Genomic DNA, 21554 nt, shown 5'->3' on the forward strand with positions numbered 1-21554 from the left:
AGGCCTATTTTAAAGTACCACATGAATTTCAGTGAATATTATGCAGTGACAAAGAGCAACAGAAAGTTTACTGCAGAAAAAAAATGAATTGCTACTACAATTAAACAGTGATGATGTTCCACAAGTTATTTTCTAATTATGTTCACTGACCATAGCCACCTGTTCTTCCACCCCAAACTCTTAAACTTAACCCTTTCCTGACTTGCCCTCCTAGCTACTCGCTTCTTCACTTTTAACCCTGCATAGCCTGAACATGATGATCAACCTTTTGATGGTTACTCTCACCAGCTCTTAGCCCCCTTACCTCCTTAAACTTCTGCCTATCCATTTTGCCAAGTCGCAGCTCAGAGTCAAACCATCTGTTCTCTCTACTATTGCTTCTAGTTTGCCAAACACTGCCGGATAAATTGTGTAACTGCTGATTCATGCCATGACAAATCTGCAATTCTCAAACTCACCTTGACCCTTAGCACCACTTGGCAGTCCTTGTACTCTTGCCTAGTTGGCTTCCTTTGCCACTGCTCAGGTGCTATTCCAAACCTCAAGTTATTACTCTTCCAAAGTTTCCTACCATGCTTCCTCAATTAACAGATGATCTAGCTTTCTATTTGAGGAAAAATAGTGTTCAACTTTCCTTCTTTCTACCATTAATGGTCATCTATAGCTTCACCCTCACTACCTGCATCCCAGAGATAATGTATTATTAATATTCTCTTTTAATACTGGTTTTTGGTTTGAATCTCTTAAAGTCTGTATACATTATTACAAGGCAAATATTCGTTTTTTTTGTAAATTATATTCCAGGTTAAAGAAATGGGCATTGGAATGTTGGGAAATAAAAGGAGCTGATTGGCTATAGCAAAGAGCACATCAGAATAGCAAGTGTTCTTCCACTTTCAATTCTCACAAGCAAGGACAGAAAGGAAGGTGAGTTGGGATGTTGCCTGCTCATTAAATGTTTTAAAATTCTAACATAATTCTGCCAACCAAATGTCACAACATGAAATTTAAAGAGGTCATGCTTTAGTGATCAATGCCATTTTTGTCTACTATTTGCTACCACCTGCCACATCTGCAGTCTAAAGAGATACTACTAATAATTAATTGACATAGTTCCTTCTTTTAACAGTGTGGAGTTGGCTCACCCTCATTCAATCAAAACTTTTCATGGGAGCTCCTAGAGCAACCAATCTAAATTATATTATGCTTTACTTGATACAATCGTTTTAATTTAATGTCATATTACACTAACTATCATACAAAGCTTACAAGTGACACATATATACTTTAGAAAAAGTAGTTTTAGAGACTGCCTAAAGAGAAGTTTTGACGTAGAAGATACTTAAGAGAGAGAGTATCATATCTAGCCAGGGGAAGATACAGGTTTTGTGGAACTCTAAAGTGCATATAATTTGGGGGTGGGATTCTCTCTTTCCAAAAAAAGAACAAAAACTTATGAATATAAAATGAAGTAGAGGGCCTTTGGAAGAAGAGGTCTGTGAAAATGAGGGACTCTAAAGCTTAAGCTTCATTAGCTTCATATAAATCAGCTTTTTTTTTTGTATTTGACTGCTTATTTAAGGCATTAAACAATCTCCAAACCCAAACCAACCAAAACTGCACTAAAATGTAAACATCTGACATGAGCCAGAAATGTGATATATTACATTTCACTCTCACAATAACTCTTTTTATTTACCAGTTTCAATTTTACAAAAGTAGGAACTCAGAGAATTTAGTAACTTAAAGCTCACGCCTCACAGTGAAGCTGAGATTCAAACCAAGATCTGACAAACTAAGTCTTGTGTTATTTCCACTGCAGTAATCTGCTTTTAAGGTTTCCAAAAGAAAGAGTTTAAGTTACTTTGGAGAATGCCCCTAGAAAAGGCCTGGACATGATCAGTTAATACTGGAAATTGGCATGACTTAATTGACATTTGAGAACATCACTAAAAATACTGCCCTAAAATTATGTTTAAAAGGCATGAAGAAACAAATGTATAATTCTTTGGGTTATCTTCTGCTCACTAAGTGACATAGATGAAGGCAGGAGATCTTAGAGTCTAGGAGAAATGTGGTTCTAATAAGGAGAGAAAAATGAAGGCAGAATCAGAATCTGGAGGCAAGTCTAGAATTACAGACTCTCAGAAAAGAGCCTGGCTGTGGAAGGACATACTGACAATATAGATCTTTCACAAATTATATCCTCTTACTACATGTCCAATATTATTCTGCCTTGCCATTGAGATATGTCAAGTTTTAACAATAGAAAAATAATGACAATTTGCACATACATACTGTTACTCAACATTATATCTATACCTTGTATTTGCCAGTTTGGCCTCTATTTTTTTTTTTTAAATGTCTCTTAGAGGTATCCCTTCCTCCTCCTGAGACACCCAGAGGGTAGATGCTTTGTTTTTTTCTTTTCTTCACTCACAGAACCCAACACTGTGTCCATGAAGGTTACCTGCCATAGCAGATGGTGTTGATGAGTTATTTTTGACATGCCATCATTTTCTAACACAATAGGAATTCCATAATGTATATGTGTTGTGATTTTATCCTATTCAATCAAAGACTTAAGAATAAAATGTTTAGCATCGGCTAAAGCTAAAGCAAGAACTTATCAGATGTAGTTAATAGTATTCTTAGTCAACAAACTGTCATTGATGTTGGAGTAACTTAAAAACCTGTTGATTCTGTGGTCTTAGGGCCATTGTGACCTCAAGCTGTAGCTAAAACCAGTCCAACGCAGCAGGAGTTTCAAGAACAGCAGCACAAAAATGATGACTTAACTGAATGGAACAAGAAGGCACATATTTTCAAGAAAACCTCTTTATTCTTAGAGTAAAAGTTTCCCTTCAAGATGGCGAGTAGTTCAGACTCTCCAGGTTCTTATGTGCCCTCAAAAACAAGGTGAGTCTTTGACAAAAGATATCAAGTGTTAACTATCCAGGAGGGACAAGAGGGTCTCTATTATTAACCCAGACTAAAGGAATATATTATGGTGTCTCTTCCCACAGAAGTTCTAAAATAGATGACAACTACTTGAAGGAATTGAATGAGGACTTAAAACTAAGGAAGCAAGAACTTCTAGAGACGCTAAAACCTATTGCAGATAAGAACAACCTCTTATTCCAGAAGTTAATGTCTAACTTGGAGGAAAAACAAAGAAGGTAAGGGCTCCCTACTCAGGATTTCCTAAAAGGTGAAGGGCTAGAAAACTTTAATCCATAGGAATAACAATTATTACTTACATTTTTTAAAAAAGGTTTAGATATTCAGCTATAGTAGGTAAAGAATTTGTAACTACAAAATCAGAGTGGCAAGGAATCCTTTATTTTCTTTTAGTAAAATTAAGTATGACTCAGCCCTTATCTCACGGGGCTACAGTTACTACTTTTTCCCTAGGGTATCCACCCAAGAAATAGATTAAGAGCCTTTAATATTGTCAGCTATCATGATCACACTAATAGCTCCTTATTTGTTTGTGAAATCACTTTAAGATAGATAATTTTGCTCTTCCCATGCCAAGCAATGGAATAGCAATCTTTTCTGAGCCTAGGGTCTGGTTTCTTTAAATATGCTAGGCAACTGAGCTCTTAACTCTTCACTAGGATACTCACTGTTCTTGAGACTCAACAACATTTTCCTTTCTGGTCTCAGGCAATCTCACCTTAATGGGTCTACTTTCATTCTCTACCCTAGTATAAGCATCTCAGGAAGCTCAGCTTTTTGGAAAACAAATGGGAGGCAGAAAGTTGTGGTCAAGCAAACCCAGAAATTCAAACTATTCTCAGGGCAAGAGAACACAAAGTCTTGCTCTTTTGCTTACAATTGTAGAGGAAAAAGTACAATGAACATAAACATTAATACCTTTAAAAGATATCCTTTCTCATAAGGATATCTTACTGTTTATTCAGACTTTGTTAGAAACTTCTTGATGGCTTCATTCTCTGGGGGATATCATAAGGATATAAGTAGTTTCTCAAACTAACTCAAATGTCTCTATATGGAGAAGCAAGGTGGGAGAGATGAACGGAGACAGAGTAGGGAATAATTCTGGGATTTATCCTGAAGACAATAGGTTCTTTGACCTCCTTTTACACAGGAACAAAAGCGCCCCCTTTCTAGCCCAAAATTTATACACCAAAACATTCTTCTGAAGGGGTACAGAGGAGTCTCAATGGCTGTTGGAGACCTAAGTTTTGAGCATTATAGACCACAGAATTCATTGCAGAGCACAAAGCTAGGGGAAATGTCAGTGAGGAATGGAGTCATCCTATAGAGACCTTCTATGTCCAGGAGGACTTTCATAAATCCTATGATTTCAGCCCCCATCTCTCTCCCATGGTGGAGTACTTTCTAACCGGTTGTAAAATATTAATATTACTCTTCAGGAAATATTACATTTTATGATGTCTTTCCCTTCTAGTCTGCAAATCATGAGGCAGATCATGGCAGGAAAGGGGAGTGAAGAACCTTCAGTCATGGAGCTCATTAAGGAAGCAGAGGAGATGAAGCAGAATCTGGTAAGAGTTGGTGAACATTCCAGGGAAAGGCCTCCTGAACAGGGATCAATTCCATTGCTGTCATCAGATGTGGAAGAAAAGACAGAGTATTCATCTCTAGTATCTGATGCTCCAACACTGATATCTCCTTGATCTAGAAAGTCCAGGATGATCCAAAAGGAATCAGAGGAAACATTGGGAAGAACAAGGACTAGCTAGCAAAAATTCTATTTCTTGATTTTTTAAAAAACTTTTCTAGGGGTTAATGAGTACAAGCATATTAACCCTTCGCACTTCAGAAGGAATGGAAAATACCTAGCAAAGAAAAAGAAAAGAAATCGTTTTCTCTGAAAGATTCTTGTAAGATTTTTAAAAATCAATAGTGTGAAGGATCTTAAAAGCTAAAAATAGTGGTCGAAGCTGCAGAGAAAGTGCCACATAATCAGAATGCTTTAAGTATTATAAATATGAGGAACTCATTTCTATCGATATCCTACGGTTACCATAATTAGTTATTCAAAATTGTTATTATTTTTTATCATCATCATCATCATCATCATCATTATCATCAAACTTATCTCTCCTGTTCCTGGATTTTGGCCTAGCTCCATTTATTGCTTTCCTCTGTGTAAACTATGTCCTTGTGCCCCCTTCCCCTATTACTTAGTCATTTCTTCCAATTTCACTTTAATGACTGAACAAACATATGTTTCTGTTTGTTTGGTTTTTCTCCCCCTCCAACAGGAAAGGAAAAACAAGATGCTTCGGAAGGAAATGGAGATGCTATGGAACAAGGTGTGCCTCTAAGGATCTCTTGAGAGTATTGTTTTACAGACCACAATGCAAAGAACTTCTCTTTCCTCTGGTCTCCAATCTTATTTTCTCAAGTCCCTGCTTCCACTCACACCTCATTCCAAACCATTCTTTGCAAAGCAGCCAAAGTAATATATTTTAAATAATCAAAACATATCACTCTTCTTAAGAAAATCCTTTATAGCCACTCCTTAATATGGCATGATCTGGCTCTTGCTTACCTCTCTGTTCTCCTTTCATAGAAGTCCTTCCCTCCCACACTGACCTCCTTGTGGTTTTTCAAACATGCCAAGACTTTTCTTATCTCAAGTCTTTTGTTCTTACTTTAGCCTCAGTGGCCTGTAATGGTATTTTCTATTCACTTCCTTCAAGTTTCTGCTTAAATGTCACCTCCTCAGGGAGGGCCTCCTTATTCACTCTATCTAAAACAGGGCAACCCCTCTCCTACTTTTATACAACCCTGTTCAAGTCCTCCACAGCATTTTTTATAATATAAGCTTATTATTATTTTAATTTTATTATTATTTTATTTGTTTCTTGTCTCCTTGCTCTACTTTGAAGTATGAGCTCCTCTAGTATCTTGATTGTCTTGTTCATCTTTAAATCCCTAGCACATAGCAAAATGCTTGGAAGATAGTAGACAATAAATGTAAGTTGAATAAATGAATGAATATATATCTAATTCTAATTCCCCTATGATTTTGCAACAATATTAAGATAACAATAGTAGGCCCTTTTGAACTGGAAAATCTAAATATACCAATCAACAGTAAGGAAATCGAAACAATCATCAAAAATCTCCCAAAAAGTAAAAGTCCAGGACCAGATGGCTTCACTAGTGAATTCTCTCAAACATTCAAAGATGATTTAATACCTGTCCTCCTCAAACTCCTCCAAAAAATCAAAAGGCAATACTTCCTAACTCATTTTATAAGGCCAACATTTCCCTGACACCAAAACCTGGTAAGGATAATGAAAAAAAAAACTACAGACCAATATCTCTGATGAATACAGATGCAAAAATGCTAAAAAAAAAAAAAAAAAAAATGCCAGCAAATCAAATAGAAGAATCCTTCTAAAAGATTATACATCATGATCAAGTGGGGTTCACACCAGGGGCATGAGGATGATTCGACATATGCAAATCAATCAATGTGATACAACACATAAACAAAATAAAGGATAAAGATCACATGATCATATCTATAGTGGCAGAAAAGCATTTGACAAGATACAGCAACCATTTATGATTAAAACACTCAATAAAATGGGTAGAGAAGGAAAGTACCTTAACATAATAAAGGCCATATATGACAGACTCTCAGCTAATATCATACTTAATGGTGAATAACTGAAAGATTTTCCTCTAAGATCAGGAACAAGACAAAGATGCCCATTTTTACCACTCTTATTCAATGTAGTGCTGGCAGTTCTAGCCAGGGCCATCAGGCAAGGGAAAGAAATAAAAGGTATCCAAATTAGGAATGAAGAAGTCAAATTGTCACTTTTTATAGATGACATGATTCTCTAAAGACTCCACCAAAAAAAACTATTAGAAACAATAGAAAAATACAGTAAAGTTGCAAGATACAAGATCAATGTATAAATATACATTGCGTCCCCATACACTGACAATGAAATTTCAGAAAAACAAATGAAAAAACAATTCCTTTTGCAAATGCAACAAAAAGAATAAAATACCTAGAATAAACTTAACAAAGCATGTGAAGGACCTATACACTAACACTATAAGACATTATTAAAAGAGATTGAGGAAGACACAAAGAAATGGAAAGATATTCCATGTTCAAGGATTGGAAGGATCAACATAGTTAAAATGGCCATAATACCGAAAGCAATAAGTAGAATTAATGCAGAACACCAGTGGCATTTTTTAAAGAAATAGAACAAAAAATCATCAGATTCTTATGCAATCACAAAAGACCACGAATAGCCAAAGCAATCCTGAAAGGAAAGAACAAGGCCAGAGGTATCACACTGCCTGACTTCAAATTATACTACAAAGAGACAATAATCAATACAGCATGATATTGTCAGGAAAACAGACACACAGACCAAGGAAAAGAATTGAGAGCCCAGAAATAAACCCATATACATATGGGCAAATAATTAATGATGAAGGAGCCAAAAACATACAATGAAGGTAGAAAAAAAGCCTCTTTAATAAATGATGCTGGGAAAATTGAAAAGCCACACACAAAAGAATGAAATGACTGCTGTCACCATACATCAAAATTAACTCAAAACAAATAAAGGACCTGAATCTAAGACCTGAAACAATAAATTATATAGAAGAAAACATAGGTACTAAACTCATGGACTTTGGATTTAGAGAGGATTTTATGAATTTGACCTCAAAATCAAGGGAAGTAAAAGCAAAAATAAATGAATGGTACTACAGCAAACTAAAAAGCTTTCCCACAGCAAAAGAAACCATCAACAAAACAAAGAGGCAACCAACTGAATGGAAGACGTTTGCAAACAATGCCTCCGTTAAGAGGCTAATATCCAAAATATATAAAGAACTCATATAACTCAACAATAAAAAAACAAACAATGCAGTTAAAAAATGGGCAGAGGACCTGAACAGACACTTCTCCCAAGAAGACATACAAACGGCCAACAGATATATGAAAAGATGCTCAACTTCACTAGCTATTAGGGAAATATAAATCAAAACCACAATGAGATACCAGCTCATCAAGAGAAGTAATAAATGCTGGAGAGGCTGCAAGGGAAAGGAACTTTCATACATTTCTGGTGGGAGTGGAAATTGTTATAACCAATATAGAAAATAGTATGGAGGTTCCTAAAAAAATTAAGAATAGAATTACCGTATGACCCAGCAACCCTTCTTCAGGGTATCTATCCCCGAAATTTGAAAATATTTATCCATAAAGATATATGCACCTTGATGTTCACTGAAACATTATTCACAGTGGCCAAGACATGGAAATAACCAAAGTGTCCTTCAATAGATGACTTGATAAAAAAGATGTGGTACATTTATACAATGAAATATTGCTCAGCCATAAGAAAAGATGAAATACTACCATTTGTGACAACATGGATCTTGAGATAACCATGCTAAGTGAAATAAGTCAGAAAAAGTTGAGAACTGTATGATTTCACTCATATGTAAGATATAAAACTGAAAGCAACAAGTAAACAAGACAAACAAAAACTCATACACAGAGACAACACTTTAGTGGTTACCAGAGGGAAAGGTGGTGGGGTTGGGGGGAGGTGGATAAGGATAAAGGGGTTTAAATATATGGTGACAGAAGATTTGACTTTGGGTGGTAAACACACAATGCAATATACAGATGATGTATTATTGAACTGTATATTTGAAACCTATATAATTTTATTAACCAATGTCACCGCAATAAATGTAATTAAAAAATAATAAGCCCTTTTGCTGGGAAACCAAGAGAGGGAGGAAATTCCTCTGTGGACTGTCATTGGGATCTGAATGCTTTTTCACAGACTATGAGACTAGAAGAACAGATTGTGTCTTGTGATAAAAACAGGTCTGTGGTGTGATCTCCGACTGCATTTTCATCTCACCTTTCCACAAATAATCAGGATACCATTAAGCCCTGCATCTTATACTGAGATCTCCTCCCAGTTCTCAGTGGCAGCTACGAATCAGTTTTATGAATTGTCAGAAGTGTTAGTTCCTAAGTTCTTGTATACTTATGATAGAAAATGTGCCAGTACAATTCCTTTATTCAAATCCAGCTTTTTCAGAGCTCTCAAAAACTTTTTATAAGGGATGTCCATATGCCTTAGCCTACCCATATTTTTAGTTAGTGAGAAATGGAGTGAGGAGAGCAGCATGCTGAGTGGTTAAGAATACAGGCTTCATAGTCTGGGAGATCCAGTTCAAATTCCAGCTTTGTACCTCCCTAGCTGTGTGACCCCAAACAAATATCTTAGCCTCTCTGAGTCTCAGTTTTCTCATTTATAAAATGGAAATAAAAATAGTCCTTTGAGGATTAAGTGAAAATGTGATATCGTAGAGTAATGTAAGTAAGTAGCTTGTAGTAATGATTGGCATATGATTTAATGGTTTTTATTATTATAAGGTACATTCAAGGGACCAAATGGAAGGGCTTGTTCCATTCCGAACCCCCTCTGGTAGTTCACTTTTTATACTGGGGCCTGAGAGCTTGCTGACTGGCAGAAACCAAAAGCCTTGACCCATATTGGCTTTCTACTTTCCCTTGCTAATTTCCCACTAATTTAAAGCTTTGTCAAAATGTCTCTCTACAGACATTCAACACAGAAGAACTCAGTGATCAACAAAAAGCACCACAGATAAAAAACAAAGCAAACTTGCAGGATGGAAAGGCAAGTAGACTGCATGGGTACTTGCAATTTAAAGGTCGTTGATGCCGCACAACTGGAAACAGCCTGTTGACAATCAGGGTTATTTTGGGTAGGCACATAGGTAGGACCTGGGCCTTCAGAATATATTGGATTTACTGTCTGCTGAGACATTGCACTTCTTTTCTGGGGCCTCCTATTCTTTTAGCTCTCTTCTCTCATCCCAGGCTCCCAAAACCCCCTCACCACCTAGGAAGATCAAGAATGAATCGGAGACATCATGTGCAGAGAAAGTGAAGGAGTTAAGAAAGGTAGTACAACCTTTCTGAATGGTAGTGGCTTTTAGAGCTGATAGATTAGATATCTTTAATGTAGCATTAATCTGCTTAAACTATATTGTGTTCTTGAATGGGTGCGAAATTTTACAGATCTGGTTCCCTTGGGATATTATATTTGAGTCAGAGTGACACTGCAAGTTTCTGGGAAATCTTGTTATCTAGGGCAAAGTGGAAGAAGCTGTACCAACAATGACAACTTTGCAATAGCTATGTGATATCAAAACACTTGTTAATTTGTTTTTGAACATTTATTTAGAGGTAATTATGCTTGTATCTAATCTTCTTGCAGCCAATTTATTCATAGAAAATTATCCTATTCATTTAGTTTTTAACTTTCGGAGAGTGGATTGTACAGGTGAGGCCAATTAAAAGGACTATGAAGTCGAAACCAATTTATTAGTGAATCTATGACACCACAATTTTGCTATAAAGTCTTTGTGGCATATTTAGAAAACTGATTTCTGATCTCAATTTACTTTGTCACCCAGAGGCTCTTTCTTCCACCAGGAAAAGCAACAGAGGAAAATAGAATGGGTGAGGTATCAGGAACAAGCCAACATCCTTCAGGTACTAAGGTCTTCCAGGCTAGACTTGGGGTACAGTTTCATTCATACAATATAAAGTTCCATAATGTGAAGCCCAGTCTCTTCATTTAGATTACCAATTGCCCTGCTAAAAGAAATGTTTACTGGGGAGATGGCTGGAGAGACCTATCTCTGGCTTCACTTTGAGTAACTTGGGGGTAAATAGCATTTTTTTCCCCCTGTGATCTTGATTTTATTCTATCTGAAATGTGAAAAAAAAATCACAAATACTTTCTGTTCAACTTTTAAAGACTAAACATGATGGGATCATTTTTAAACTTTTGAGTAAAAAGGATTCAGGTAACAGTGGATTCAGAGAAGCCAATAGTATATGAGTAGTTTTGAAAAATGTTCTCTTATAGAGTGACTTTAATGGAAAAGTTATTGAGCTGAGAATTGAAGCCTTGAAGAACTACCAGAAGGCCAATGACCTGAAATTATCACTGTACTTACAGCACAATTGTGAGCAAGCAGTTTTTAATCTTCCTGGGTCCCAAGGTAGGTAGAGTTTCATAGGTACACAGTTTGAGGTTTTGGTTTGTTTTGTTTTACATTAAAAATCCCATTACACCTAAAGTGATCAACACAATATCTGGTACACAGTAAGTTAAATGTTAGTAATGTTATAATAATTTTATTACTATCATTATTATTACTCAGAAGCTCTCATACCAAGGAAAGGATTCCTCTGGAGGAAATGAAATTTTCATTTATAAAGACTAAGTAATATATCATGTACTTAGCATATGTAGTTGATACATAGTTGGCACTTGATAAAATATTAGTTTCCTCCCTACCCTCTCCCTTTTCCTAGGAATTAGAGTAGTTTGATCTTGTTGGAATTAGACTCTGCTACTTCAAAACAGAAGATCAAGGAGATAGACATCTGACAATGGTTGTGAGTTTCACCAATCAAGATAGTTCCTCTGGGACTTTCAGCATTTTCCCCCAAAAGACAATTTTTAAATACATACAATAATTTTATTATTTTTTTAAATTTTATTTTAAATTTAAAAGTTAGATACTTATACAATCCATGAAGTGATCCCCCCCCAATTACCCTAGCACCTATCTGGTACTACACACAACCATTACAATAATATTGACTATATGCTCTATGCTGTACTCCAAATCCCCATGACTGCTTTGTAACTATCAATTTGTACTTCTTTATCTCTTCACCTTTTTCACCCAGCCCTCCAATCCTCCTCCCTTCTGGCAATCACCAGTTTGTTCTCTGCATCAGTGAGTCTGTTTTCATTTAGTTTGTTCGTTTCTTTTGTTCCTTAGATTCTGCATATAAGAGAAATCATATGGTATTTATCTTTCTCTGTCTGACTTATTTCACTCAGCATAATACCCTCTAGGTCCATCCATGTCATTGCAAATGGTAAGATTTCACCTTTTTAATAGCTGAGTAATATTCCATTGTATATGTGTGCTATAACTTTATCCAATCATCTATTGATGGGCACTTAGGTTGCTTCTATATCTTGGCTATCGTGAACAGTGCTGCCATGAACATAGAGGTGCATAGATCTTTAGGAACTAGTGTTTTGGTTTCCTTTGGATAAATACCCAGAAGTGCACTTGCTAGGTCAAAAGGTAGCTCTATTTTTAATTTTCGAGAAACTTCCAGACTGTTTTCCAGTGTAGCTGTACCAATTTGCAATCCCACCAACAGTGTACCAGGGTTCTCTTTTCTTTACATCCTCTCTAACATTTGTTGTTTTTTGATTTATTTATGATAGCCGATCTGACAGATGTGAGGTGTTATCTCATTGTGGTTTTAATTTGCATTTCTCTGATGATTAGTGACTTTGAGCATCCTCTCATATGTCTATTGGCCATCTGTATCTCCTCATTGGAAAAATATCTATTCGAGTCTTCTGCCCATTTTTTAATTGGATTTTTTGTTGTTGTTGAGTTGTATGAGTTGCAAGAGTTTTACAAATTTTGGATATTAACCCCTTGTCAGATGTATCACAGGCAAATATCTTCTCCCATTCATAGGTTGTTTTTTGTTTTGTTGATGGGTTCTTTTGCTGGGCAAAACCTTTTTAGTTTGATGTAGTCCTATTTGTTTATTTTTTTGTTTCCCTTGTCTGAGGAGATATATCAGAAAAAACTTACTAATAGAAATATCGGAGAATTTACTGCCTATGTTTTCTTCTAGAAGTTTTATGGTTTTAGGTCTTACATTTAAGTATTTAATCTATTTTGAGTTTATTCTTGTATATTGTGTAAGAATGTGGTCCAGTTTCATTTTTTTTTTTTTTTTTTGCATGTACCTGTCAAGTTTTCCCAACACCATCTGTTGAAGAGATTGTCTTTACCCCATTGTATATTCTTGTTTCCTTTGTCATAGGTTAAATGACCACATAGGCATGGATTTATTTCTGGGCTCTCTATGCTGTTCCATTGATCTATGTGTCTGTTTTTGTGCCGGTATCATGCTGTTTTGATTACTATAGCCTTGTAAGAATTTATGGCATCATGAGAGGGAATTATATAGTTTACCATAAAAAAAAAAATAGAACAAAGGAATGGCTTCTGAAGGGTAGGAGCAAAGGTTCTTAAATTTTCAGGGATCTATGCATCTGAACTGAGTTTAAAAAAACAGACATGCAATGAGAAATCATGGCTAAGGGATTACAGTATTTTATCAGTATGTGTATCTCTAATTTCTTCTCACTCTTATTCCACGAAGAGATTGAACAGCTTATAAAATCAGCATATAGGATTAAATAAATAGATGAATAAATCAAGGCAAAGGGAAAATAATTTGAAGCCAGGTAAATACATGAAAATGTATAATGGAAGTACTATATCGTTGGTAGAGGTAGGCTTCATACTTGGTTTTGAATTTCCCTGAAAAAGAAACATGGATTTACGATATCCACAAAATAACAATAACCAATTGCTCAAGAGAAACATAGCTTTCATTGGTACTGAGATGAGAGAGGAATTTCTTTTCCAGGTCCTTGTCATGGGGACAGGACACTCGATGTGTGTTATAGTAGCTAATGTCCTCAACAATATTCCTAAAATAAATTCAGAATCTAAATTTCCTAGGCTGTTTCTTAGCTGTTCCTTGGCACAATTTGATAAATTATTAATCTGAAATTTTAAAAAAGTGATCAGTCACTTAAGATTATTCCGTCCAGGTACATAGCACTCTGTTGGTTTAACTTGATCCATATGTAAAATTTGGGAAATCTAGAAGACTGAATGTACTACCTATCCTTCAGCCAGTGCCCCATTCATGTTTTTCTTTTAACTTTTGTTTTGATAAGAATTAGACCACAGAAAGTTTGAGGTTTTTTTCTCCAATAAGAACCTGGACTATAACCAGAGCAATATAAAGTCATTAAGATACAAATGAGGTTTTTTTCTCCAATAAGAACCTGGACTATAACCAGAGCAATATAAAGTCATTAAGATACAAATGAAAAAGATAGAGGAGAGGAGGGTTATGAGGAGGAAAGATCTTTGTTTTATTTCATTTAAAATTAGCTGAAGTTCATCTTGAGAGATCTAAAGAATAAGAAGTCAATATTCTTCTAGTTTCAGATTCAAATCAAGACAAGATTAGTAAATAGTGAAGGATTCCATTTCACTTTAGATTTCTTTCCTTCCTTTCCTTCCTTCCTTCCTTCCTTCCTTCCTTCCTTCCTTCCTTCCTTCCTTCCTTCCTTCCTTCCTTCCTTCCTCCTTTTCTTCTTTTCTTTTTTGCTTGCTTGCAGAATATTGAATCTTTGAGCTTTGAACCAGGACAGCCCTCAAACAACACCCTCTTTTCTCTCCTCTTATACTTCTGGAGAATTAAGTGGCAGGGCATCAACCTGTTCAGTTATCACAAATGACTGTAGCCACAGGCATGAGTGACCCATTGCTACTGTGTTTTATCGATTGTACATTCAGAGAGTGTGGATTATAGGCCAGTTTCATTATCTAACACATGCATATACCAAATCTTTAGGTTTGTTTGAGCTCAAGTGCTCTGAAATCTAAGTCTTGGAGTTTGGTTACATTGACCTATATATGACCTAGTGTTTGATTATTGAAAAGTAAACAAAAGAAATATTAGTTTTCTTTATAGAGGAATTTTTAAAGTAGTTACATTAAGATATTATTACCAACAATGATATAATAGGGAGGTGGTTTGGTGGTGCTCAGTGTTTCCCAACTTCTGTGACACTTAGATTATTTATTCAATATTTAGATTGACTTCTTTAATTTCTTAAATGCATTACTTGAAAATAAAATTTATAATACTGTTTAAATGAAACACCAGTGAAGTTATCCATAATAGAAAGTAAACTTAATAGTAAGTATACAGAAAATAAAATGTTAATATTATAATAAGATGTTGAAGCCTGAGGCCCATTTTATCTTTATTAGGAAGTGATATTAGCAAGATATAGAGAGCTTTAAAAAAACCCAGCCACAAATGAAACTTTCTCTTTGATGCCACCAACTTTGAAAGAACTAAAAAGGGAATAATTGTCCCAATGTGATTTATAGTATATAATGTGTTCTAGCACCTCCTAGATTTATCTCAGTTGCCAGCTAAAACCATCTTGCCATCAAATTTTTTGAAATAGTAATTAAATGTATAAAGCATTGGATTTAAAGTCATGTATATGAGTTGTAGGCCTTCTCTGAGGCTAACAACCAGTTAAATAACCTGAACAAGTCACTTAGTTTCAGTTTTTTCTTTATCTAAAACACCTATAACATTTTACAGAGCATGTTGAAAACATATGGCTTTGTTTAACCCTCACAATGACTCTATGGGATAGGAATTGTAGAATAAGAAACAAGTTCGCAGAAGTCAGGCTTTCTGACTCCACATCCAAAGCTCATCTCCTAGAATACGCTATAAAATGGCAGTGTTAAAGTATGTGATTTCTCATGAACCTTCCGTTTCTTCAGGCTCCGACTTGAATCCAAACTTATCACTTGTTTAATGTATAATCGTCTCGATGAAGAACCATATTCCCTAAGTTTAAATTTGTTCAGTAATAAAACGGTTCCAACAGGTTGACAGATTTGTAATTCTGCATTTCTCCCAGTAGGTGGCACCAATCACATCCAGGCTTCTAGTCCACAAATCGTAGAAATTCAGGAAATGTTTGAGCAATGCCCTTCTATTACCTTTAGGACAAAATGTGCTACGTTTATGTATAAATGAAAAAAAGGAAAGAAAAAAAAAACTATGGATGTTTTCTGCCATGTTCTGTGGCACTGAGTTGTATTACTGGCAGCCTCGATTAGATCTTATTAAACTCAGTATTCTGCTGCACATCTTTACCTATTATTTGACTCTTCCAAAAAACAGTCACTGCCCACTTCCTCCACAATCCCTGTCTAATACTGTTTTTTTCTACCATTTACTAATTTCTTAATCAGGCGATTGGGACACTAAATTAGAAAGTCGGTTGGGCAATTGCACGAGGTGATAGATTTTTGAAGGTTAAGAAATTAATAGTGTTCCTGGATAATCTTTCTTTGCTTCTAGGTTCAAAAGAGTTGTATTTCACAAGTCTGTCTTAAAGAAAGGGCGTAATGTAATTTTGGACACACCTCCCAGCAGGTGAGGGTACAGGCCCTTTTGTCCTAGGCATTTCCAAGTAGAGGGAGGGTTTCTCTCACTGCTCTTGGCCAAGAATCCCTTCTCCCACATCAACTGTCCTGTGTGCCCGTTGGCTGCCTTGCAGTGGCGTGACCTATTTGGTTGGCAAAATACAGTCTTGTGTTAATATTACTGACTTTGTTGCCCTTCAAGCAATCCCTGCTTGCTAATTCCCCTGAGGCCCTAGTTTGCAGTATTACCCTTGTCGGTCTAACCTGTTTAGCATACTGCATCACCTAGTCTTACACAGGAGAAAAACATTTTATACCTGGGTAAGGTCTTTTCCTTTTAGTCGTTCCATAGATGGGTCACATTTGAAGGGATTTAGTTTCCTACCAGTGTAAAATTACGATCTGACCCAGGGCGTATGGCAACCTTTCCCTGGCTTCAGTAAAGATAGCAGTCCGTGGCCTTTGCAGTCGCCTATCTCAGAGAGTGCAGGTACGAAGCAATCTCTAAATTCAGCTGAATTTCCCATCATACCAGCTGGTGTTTAAAGAAAAGGTTTATCTTCAGTAATAATAGAAGTGGTGATAAGACATTTGATTTTGACAGCCTTGCTTTTCTCTCCTCCCCTACTCCCTTCCCCCAAACTCAGCATTTCCTTGAACTCTTTTGAAAAGAAGCTGAAGGTTGGATGTGAATATTTTGCTACATTTATAAATTCAGATGAAAGTCCAGTGAGGTGGGAAATGAATACTCTTGAGACCTTATTTATTCTATGACTCCCTCTGTTCTGAAAGCAAGTCATTCTTCGTGGCATTAACCTTTACTTCACTTTAGTATTACTCTTCCTGATGGCTGAAATACACACCAGCAGGTGCTGCTGAAAGGAAAATAGTAGTGTTAAGCTAAAATGCTGAAAGGCAGGGGTGGATGGAAATCTACAGCGCATTCAAATCTGGATCCTTGATAAATAGTATTGCTCTCAAATACGAGTTTTTAAGTTTTGAGGCAACTTGATGTCAAAATTAGTTTTATTATATTAGTACATTATGGAGTTAATTTCTAAACTAGGTCATTCTTTCACTTCATATAAAACCCACAGAAGTCGAGTAGGGGGGGGCATAGAATAAAAGTCTTTTTTCCAAAATATAAATTTTAAAAGTTGAAAAAAGTAAACTGTACTTTTATTAATATGATTATTTCAATGCAAGACAATAGATTACAAACTTTTTTGCAATCGTACACTCAGGAGAGCAGCAGGATGTCTAGGATAGGGTTGTCATATTTAGCAAATAAACAGAGGATGCCCAATTAAAACTGAATTGCAGATAAACAATACCGTTTTAGTATAAGTATTGTATTTACACGTATTCTAAAAATTATTTGGTGTTTATTGAAATCCAAATTCAACTAGCAACCCTAACCTAGGACAGAGTCACTACAGAGCCTACTTAGCACCCTACAATCCTCTCTCTCTCCCCTTTTAATTGCCTCCCTTCACCTTCTCTACATCAGCCTGTGCCTGTCACTCTCTCTGCCTCATTCTCTCCTCCCTCCCCCACCTTTATCTTTTCTTTGTTCTTCACTACCCACAGTTGACCATTTTTGTGGAATATACATCTAGGTTATCTGAGGGTGTGTATATATGTATATGATTTACCATCACTTTTCTTCATTTAAAAGTTATAAGCACATTTGTTAGCCTCTCAAAATTGTTTTTACTTGCATGTAATACTCAATGATTATTTTTTCCTGCAGGACATAAACTCTCAACAAAGAAAAGAAAGGTTTGTCACTCCAACTTTAAAAATACTGTTTGGTAAATTTAGTTTCTAAAACAACAATTAGAAAATCCATACTGATGCTAATACCAGGGTCAGTCCTACAGTGATACAATGACATGATATTGTGATGAATGTTAATAGCCTGGCAACTAAAAAATAAAACTTTTTTCCTCAAAGAAAGCTCTCATTTTCCTGTTTCCCATCAGGTACTGCGGGCTTTACGACGACAGGCAGAGCAACTACGGGCAAAAATGAATCTAATGCAGTAAGAGCAACCTCCATTTTCAAAATCACTTTAAAGGCTTGAAAAGATAGGGTTTGTGGGTTTGGGGGATGCACTTGTTAATGTACATTCTAATTTAATATTTTTAGGGGATGTGCAAAGTGAGTGCCAGGTCATTTGATGTTTTAGCTTTTTTTTATTTTAGAGAATCCTAGGATCAAAGACCTACACAGAACTAAAGGAAGTCAATTTGATGACATAGGAGGGAGGCTCTTTTTTCTTAGGTCACTGCCAGATGAATCTCTGAAGGATTAGAAGGCTTTCACTCCATTTGCTTGGACAGATTTAAAGACTAGGCATAACCATTTGCGTTCATTAAAATCTCTCGAACCTTTGTTTTAGTGCTGTTTCCCCTCTCATTCCCCAATGAACTGGGCGGAAATGCTAGTTAGATGTTTAGCCTTAAGCATGTCAGAAATTTAGTCATTTAGAGATTGTAAAACAGCCTCTGTTGTTTTGATAGCTTTTGATTTCGAAATGGCTAGTTTCAAACCACATCACATGTTGTTAATGAGTCCATAAAAAGCTGCTCCTCTCCACTCTGAAATATTTAATTTTGGACAGATCCACCACTGGCAAATTAGTAAAAGTAGGTACAAAATAAGGAAAATTATACTCCATAGACCCTTATTCTCTCACCATCCACTTCCAGCTGTCCAGTTGATTCTGCTTCCTAGTTATCTAGGCCTTAAATATCTTCAATCTTCCTAGTACCACTGTTATAGTTCAGGCTCTCTTTCCTGCCTGGATTACCTCACCTCTTAATTGGTTTTCCTGCTTCCAGTCCCTCTCATTTATTTTCCATAGCACTTCTGAAACTACCTTTTCTAAAAAAGAAATAAGATTATGTCACTTCACTACTGGTTTACCACTGACTTTAGTGTAAAGCCCAAACTCATTCACAGACCATATAATGATCTGCCTCCTGCCTACATCCCCAGGCTCATCTTTCACTGTCTCCCCCTTCTCTCATATATCCTACATTGAGCTCTACAGAACTATTTGCAGTTCCCCTGATGCACCAAGAGTTCTACTATCTCCACGCCTTCTCAGAAAGCTGTTCCTCTGCTTGAAAGATTCTTCTTTTCTTGCCTGCTTGGCCTTTGCCTGTTTGTCCTAAGGCTGAGTTTGGTGTCCATCTTTTATCCCAGTGCTCTCAATCCTAGTTGTGTATTAGAATCTTCTTGGGAGCTTTTAAAAATACCAATTCACTGGCCTCCTCTCCAAATCATTCAAATCATGATCTCTGAGGGATAGGGCGAAAGCATCTGTATTTTTTAAAAGCTCCCTGAGAAATTCTTAATTGCAGCCAGGTTTGAGAATCCCTGTTCTAGGCTCTCTTACCTCTATCATAGCACTTAATGAACTATATTGCAATTACTTGTTAACCCAGCTATCTCCCTCACTTATGGTGAGCTTTTTGAAGTTCAGGATTGTCTTGTTCATCTTTTCATTTTGACCACCTAACACAGTGTCTGGGATTTGATAGAGGTTCAGATATTACATAAGGCCACAGAGAGTTCATTGCAAAGTCTCTGGTCTCTTGATACCCTGTCTTGTGTCAATATGATCCTGCTGGATCATATTATAGTCCCTGAGATCTTCAGATCTTTTGTTTATTCTGGTTAGGGATTATTAATTTTCTACTTCATGTCAATATGGGGAAGGCTGATCTGTTATAAAACACTTCATATCCTGTAGGAATCCCTTTTACATTCTGGTAGTAAGCTAAGTAAGCCAACCAATTAAAAATCTTCATTTTCCCCAAAGTCAATTTAAATCTTAAAGGTATGTTTAAAGGTGGATTTTTTTTTTTTAAGTACTTTTGGACTAGAAAAAGTTCACACGAAGTCACAGAATTTGGATACTGGAAGGGACTTTAAATAAGCCTAAATTTTCTTCACTTCATAGAAGAGGAAACTAGAGTTTAGATATGTTGAAAGTGTACCCAAACTTCCACAATTAATTGGAGCTGCTAACAATTAAGCTGATTATCAAAGCTTAGATATTATTACTACAAGTTCATATTATAATCTAATTCATATTTTATCTCTGTTGATCACAAAAATAACAGGCTCTGCCACCCTGAGATGATGAGTTTCATGTTTCACCGAGTTAGCTGAGTGCCTAACCCACATTTTGTTTCAAGAAAGTTAGCTTTAGAGAGTTTCCAAATCAATTGGATTAAATAGAGAAACGAGAACAAAAATCTGGAATATAAAATCTGACTGTACCATTACCTTGTACAAGTCATTTAATCTCAGGCCCTTAGATTGCTAATTTAAAAGCTAGATTAAAAGAGCACAATTTGAATGTTTTAAAATCATGTGTTGTTGTTGCTCTTTAACTCTTCAGTGGGTCTAGATGAGTACCTGACCTTTTTTCCTTATTTTTTGAACTATATTGTAATTATTTGTTCTTGTTAATTATTCATTAACCAAGTCATGAAATAAGCTAGTTTACTTGCTAGCAGAAACTTACAGCTTCTTAAAGAATGAACCATTTGCTATCTCCAAAATATGGAAATTGTATGTTCATTATCAGTCAAGTTTATCATCTTTCTCTCAAATGCTCTAAATCCTTCAATTTCTTCAAAACAAAACTGAAATATTATAACTTTTTATTCTACTTTGTTTTTAAGACTTTACATTGGACTCTTTCACTTATATGTCAGTGCAAAGTTATCAGTTAGATTGGCTGGCTGTTCATGGGTGTCTGTATTTTTATAAACCCAGGATATAGATCTCAATTTTGTCTATACAAACTTATTTGATCAACTTACCCAACATCAGAGACTCATTCAAACTACTCTAACTCCCAAAGAAGTCACTGATACCAAATATTAATTTAAAGTACAGAGAGCGCTATACTTTTCAATGTGGTTAGAATATGTCTATATTTAGGACATCCCCACCTCGGAATCAAATGATTAGGGGAACTGAATTAGTAGTTGGAAAGTATTGGTGGAATTGAAACATCATCATTATAGTTTTATTTATATTTGTAATACTCCAATTATGTTTCTCTGAGAATAAAATTCCTGATATCCTTGACTGTACTGGGAAATATTTTTCAATTTTAAGTTCAACTGAGGAAAACTTCTGTTCCATCAGCAATACATTTACAAAACATAATGTTGGGTAATATTATTTTTGTGGCTTATCTCGTTTATTTTACCTTGACTTTCTAGCTCTTCATGAAACATCTGCTAACATTTCACCGCCTAAAGTTAGCTTTTTGCAGTGAGCTCAAAGTAATTAGTAATGTTTGTCACATTTCTTTCCTAAATGAAATAAGGCCA

At 35.8% G+C, this 21554-nt stretch overlaps 1 protein-coding gene across 1 annotated transcript; it reads left to right on the forward strand.

Annotated features, from left to right (window-relative positions):
- The first annotated feature begins 2869 nt into the window (after positions 1–2869).
- Positions 2870–18508, forward strand: CCDC196 (coiled-coil domain containing 196). The gene is given in 11 exon segments (XM_039875378.1): positions 2870–2919; positions 3027–3179; positions 4439–4535; positions 5259–5309; positions 9627–9704; positions 9908–9991; positions 10526–10585; positions 10965–11100; positions 18177–18235; positions 18399–18423; positions 18426–18508. Coding segments are annotated over 11 exon segments (876 nt in total).
- Positions 18509–21554: the final 3046 nt, after the last annotated feature.

This window comes from Pteropus medius, unplaced genomic scaffold (genome assembly GCF_902729225.1).
Source record: "Pteropus medius unplaced genomic scaffold, Ma_sr-lr_union100, whole genome shotgun sequence".
NCBI lineage: Eukaryota > Metazoa > Chordata > Mammalia > Chiroptera > Pteropodidae > Pteropus > Pteropus medius.